Source organism: Sinocyclocheilus anshuiensis, unplaced genomic scaffold, assembly GCF_001515605.1.
Source record: "Sinocyclocheilus anshuiensis isolate Anshui unplaced genomic scaffold, SAMN03320099.WGS_v1.1 scaffold1643, whole genome shotgun sequence".
Classification (NCBI taxonomy): domain Eukaryota; kingdom Metazoa; phylum Chordata; class Actinopteri; order Cypriniformes; family Cyprinidae; genus Sinocyclocheilus; species Sinocyclocheilus anshuiensis.
In genome coordinates, this window is record NW_015549657.1 from 81,920 (window position 1) to 86,689 (window position 4,770).

General features: G+C 41.6%; 1 protein-coding gene across 1 annotated transcript in view; it reads left to right on the top strand.

The window, feature by feature from the left end:
* The window catches only part of LOC107660251 (immunoglobulin superfamily DCC subclass member 3-like), an 18,919-nt gene that overhangs the window by 12,600 nt on the left and 1,549 nt on the right, over positions 1-4,770 (top strand). Inside the window, exons 7-11 of the mRNA XM_016449518.1 lie at positions 1,308-1,473; positions 2,313-2,563; positions 2,973-3,137; positions 3,297-3,485; positions 4,054-4,170. Coding sequence (XP_016305004.1) covers positions 1,308-1,473; positions 2,313-2,563; positions 2,973-3,137; positions 3,297-3,485; positions 4,054-4,170 — 888 coding nt within the window. The remainder of the gene's footprint in view (positions 1-1,307; positions 1,474-2,312; positions 2,564-2,972; positions 3,138-3,296; positions 3,486-4,053; positions 4,171-4,770) is intronic.

Genomic DNA, 4,770 nt, shown 5'->3' on the forward strand with positions numbered 1-4,770 from the left:
TGCTCAAACCCCCAGGTCACCTCTAGCCTCATTAGCATATGGGAGGAGCTTGTAGATGCTCGTCTGGTTTGAGCAGCAGCTGTGATATACACACACACACACACACACACACACGACAGCCAGATGGAGAGACACACAGACAGGCAGATAGATTTATTAAAATCATCTTCTGACATGTCATATTTAATAAAGATTAAAGACAAGTGCACACATACCCCACAGGAGCTGAATGAAGTAAAGCCACACACACATTTGAGATCACATGAAACTAAAGCACATGTGTAACACTTACAATACAGCTGGAGAACTGGAGAGTATTTCACTGTTTTACAGCACAGTGAAGTATTATATTATGTTTTACTACAGTATTTTACAGCGCTGTTGAATAGTTTAGTGTTTTAGCGCGCTGTGGAGTATTTGATGTTTCTTACTACAGTATTTTACAGTATTGTAGTGTGTTGTAGGGATTGTGTTGTGTTTGAGTGGGATGGACGGATGGATAATAGAAGAAAGCGAGGCGGAGGGGGAGGAATAATTGTGTCTGGGTGACGGATCACCTCTGACCTCTGACCCCTGACCTCAATCCAGCAGACCTGCAGGAGGAGATGTGTGTGTGTGTGTGCGTGTGTATGTGGGGGTTTGTGGTCTGGATTAATGGACCAGAGAGAGCCGGAGGGCGTGATTTTAGGACAAAAACACAGAAGCAGCAGCATAAATTCACTATTTATTGAAATGAAACCTCTGATGTTTGTCCTGCTCATCACACGACTGCTTACCAAAGACATCAATAAATGAGACACAGACATTAGACACAGAATGATGCATATTGGTCATTCTAAGATATAAATATCTTTGTTTCACAATTGTAGCTTCTTATTTGTGTGTGTGTGTGTGTGTATACACAGTATTTATACTAAAACAAATGTTAATACTGTTTAATACTGCTCTAAGATGTTCATGCATACATTTACAGGACAGTTACATAATATTGCATGATATAAATAGGCTACATAAAGTTTATACATTATACAATTAAACATTTGCTTATTTTAGAAAAATGTAACAAATTATGAGAAGAAAAAAATTCAAAAAGAAAGAATAATGAAATATGAAATTCAGAAAATGTGAAAAAATGTATATTATCTTGCAAATGCACAACTTTGTAAAAAAAAAACAATTAAATGGACCCCTTAGGACACAAATTTTGCTGAAAACATCTTGTGTAGATCTAGTATGTGAATTATGGTTAATAACTGGTCTCTGTCAGTTTGGACATGTTATGAACTCTCTCTCTGTGTGTTGTTCAGCTCCTCCGGAGTTCCTGCAGTGGCCTCAGTCCGTGTCGAAGCCAGCGGGCAACAGTGCCGTCTTCACCTGCCAGGCTCAAGGTGTTCCTGATCCACACCTCATCTGGCTGAAGAACGGCAAGATCCTCACGCCTGGAGACAACGTCAAACTCTCCAACAACAACAGGTCAGAGCCAGCCTAAAGCCTGACATATAAAATAATAATAATCTAACTTTTTGAATTGGAACAGTTTATTGAACATTTAAACAAAATATAAAGACAAAGTTTGCATATGTGTTTTATGTTGAGTATCAAGTTTCCTCCATCAGGCACATATAGTCTGATACAGTGAGAATAGTTGAGAGACTCAAATTGAGCAAGAATATGAATTTGCTGCAGATTCTGATATTTCTATGCTGAAATTCTGCTGCTTGTAATGTAAATCAATGAGATCTTTATAACAGTACAGCGGATACTGACATAAAATGACCTAAATATCAGTGGTCGCTCTATATCTCCAGTAACATGTCTCAGTGAGATGAGATTGAAATGATCCAAACATATAATGCAGTGATTGAGAGCTGAAGAAATAAAGGCTCCTCAGAAGATGTGAGATGTTCTGGAGGCTTGTGAAGATCATTCCTCCACTGAGGAACAGTGAAAGTAAAGCTTCTGGAAACAAACGCTCCTCAAAAGATCCTGAGGATCAGATTTGAGACGCACTGATTTTTCTAAAAAATGATTGATGGAGAATCAAGTAAAGCTGAGCTGCTTCAGTCCAGTAAGTGTTCATCTGGACTACAGTTATTCTGACGTTTACTTGATAAAAATCAGTCAAGATTTGACAGCAGAAAGACACGAGGAGCTTGAGCTGAAGCTGGACGTTTGTACAATTACACTAAAAGAGCTTTTACTGGATTAAACACTCTAAACTATCAATCAGACGACAGAAGATGTGCAGTAGATTGTGTGTGACACTGAGTTTTGATCAGATGTTGGTGTAAATTATGTGTGTTGATCTGCAGCACGCTGGCAGTGACACGCATCACGGCTGAAGATGAGGCCATCTATCAGTGTATCGCGGAGAACAGTGTAGGAACCAACCAGGCCAGCGCTCGTCTCGCCGTCTCCCCAACCGCCGATCTCCCAGAAGCCCCTCAGGATTTGACGGTCACGCCACTCTCCACCACTTCCCTACGGGTGCGCTGGGCACAGCCGGAGCGGCACGTGATGGACGGCATCATCGGATACGTGCTGCACATCCGCAAACTGGGAGGTGAGACGACAGAGACACACTGAGACCTTCAGACTCTAAATCAGACTCGGAATCAGAATCAGAATCAGACTCAGAATCAGACTCGGAATCGGACTCAGAATCAGATTCAGACTCGGAATCAGACTCAGAATCAGACTCAATCAAAATAAGAATCAGAATCAGACTTGGAATCAAAATCAGACTCAGAATCGGAATCAGACTCAGAATCAGACTCAGTATCGGAATCAGACTCGGAATCAGATTCAGACTCAGAATCAGACTCAGATTCAGACTCGGAATCAGACTCAGATTCAGACTCAGAATTAGACTCAGAATTAGTCTCGGAATCAGAATCAGACTCAGAATTAGACTCGGAATCAGAATCAGACTCCGACTCCAGACTGACTGAATGATGTTTGTGTGCTTTCAGAGCCGGACAGCAGCGAGCTTCAGGAAGCCGTGAGCAAAGACACGTTTCAGCACGACTTCACGAACCTGGAGGCCTCCACCACCTTCTCCATATATGTGAAAGCGTATTCACCGCTGGGAGCCAGTCAGCAATCCAACAGTGTCATCACCACCACACTTGGAGCTGGTAAGAGTATACATGCTTACATGACTGATAAAACTCATTAAATATATATATATTAAATATATGTATTAAATGTTGTCCAAAACACAATGGTAATGTAATGATCATTCTACACGTGTACTAGTCACTAATCTCACCCATCTGTCTCTGTCTGTGTGTCAGTTCCCACGATGCCCAGCTTCTTCACGAAGGTTCTGAACAGCACAGCGATGCAGGTGTTCTGGGAGCTTCCAGCTAAAGCCGGTCGAGTGGAGGGATACAAACTCTCTCATCGCAAGCTGCCACAGCAAGAGTTCAGACATGAGGAGCGATTCCCCGCTCACATCAACACACACACCATCTCTAACCTCGGTCAGTACACACACACAAACACACACACACACATACACTCATGCACTCACACATACACTCACCATATGGTTGGTTTTGAATGTCTTTATAGGTCCAAATGCCTTCACATGCTTGAGCTTTGCAGCTACACACACACACACACACACACACACACACACACACTCACTCACACACACACACTCACTCACACACACAGGTTTGTTTTTGTGAAAGTGGGGACATCCCATAGGCGTAATGGTTTTTCTACTGTACAGACCGTATATTCTATTGCCCTACACCAACCCTACCCCTAAACCTACCCCTCACAGGAAACTTTGTGCTATTTCAGATTTTCAACACACTCCATTCTGTGTGATTTATAAGCGTTTTGAAAAGTGGGGACATGGGGTAATGTCCTGAAAAGTCACCTTCTCCTTGTAATACCTATGTCATACCTTTGTCATTATACAAATTGATGTCCTCATTTGTCACAAAAACGCGCACACACACAAACACACACACACACACAGAGAGACACACACACACACACACGTGCCAGTCTAACGGTCAGTGTGTGTTTCTCCTGCAGAAGCGTCAGCGGTGTATGAGATTCAGCTCACGGCCTTCAACGGAAACGGCGACAGCATCGGCAATAAACGGCTCGTCTCATTGGCTGAGACTGAAAAGAGCGGGAAAGAGGCAGCAGGTGAAGCTTCATATTCATCATCTGCAAACCATGTCCACAAACAATAATTTAACTGAAAGGGATTCAATGATTCACAAACAGATTTCAGAATAGATCTGTTTAAATCAAAGATGTGACTTTGATAATCTTATTTATTTCTAATATTTTTGGCTAGTATTTTGACTCGAACTAAAAAAAAAAGCTTTTGAGTGAAAGTTCAATTCAATCAATCCCTGTTCATATTTAACACTGAAAGCATCAGTGGTCTGCAGTGTGATGTCATATACACTAGATGGAGACAGAGACCATCAGTGAATACAATCACATGCAATACACATGCTTTCTTAACACCTTTACTCAGATCTTTATTATCAGCTGCTTTACACAAAATACACATTCTGCTTTTTCTGTGTGCTTTTATGTGAAGTTCCTGTATTTATCGGGTGATCTACTACATTTTCCACAATTGCAAAGACATGCTCTATAACAGAACACACGACAGTTTTAGTTCACTCTAATAATCCTGACCTGACTTCATGTGTGTGTTTTGTATGTGTGTGTGTGTGTGTGTGTTTGTGTGTGTGTGTGTGTGTGTGTGTGTGCGTGTGTGTGTGTTTGTGT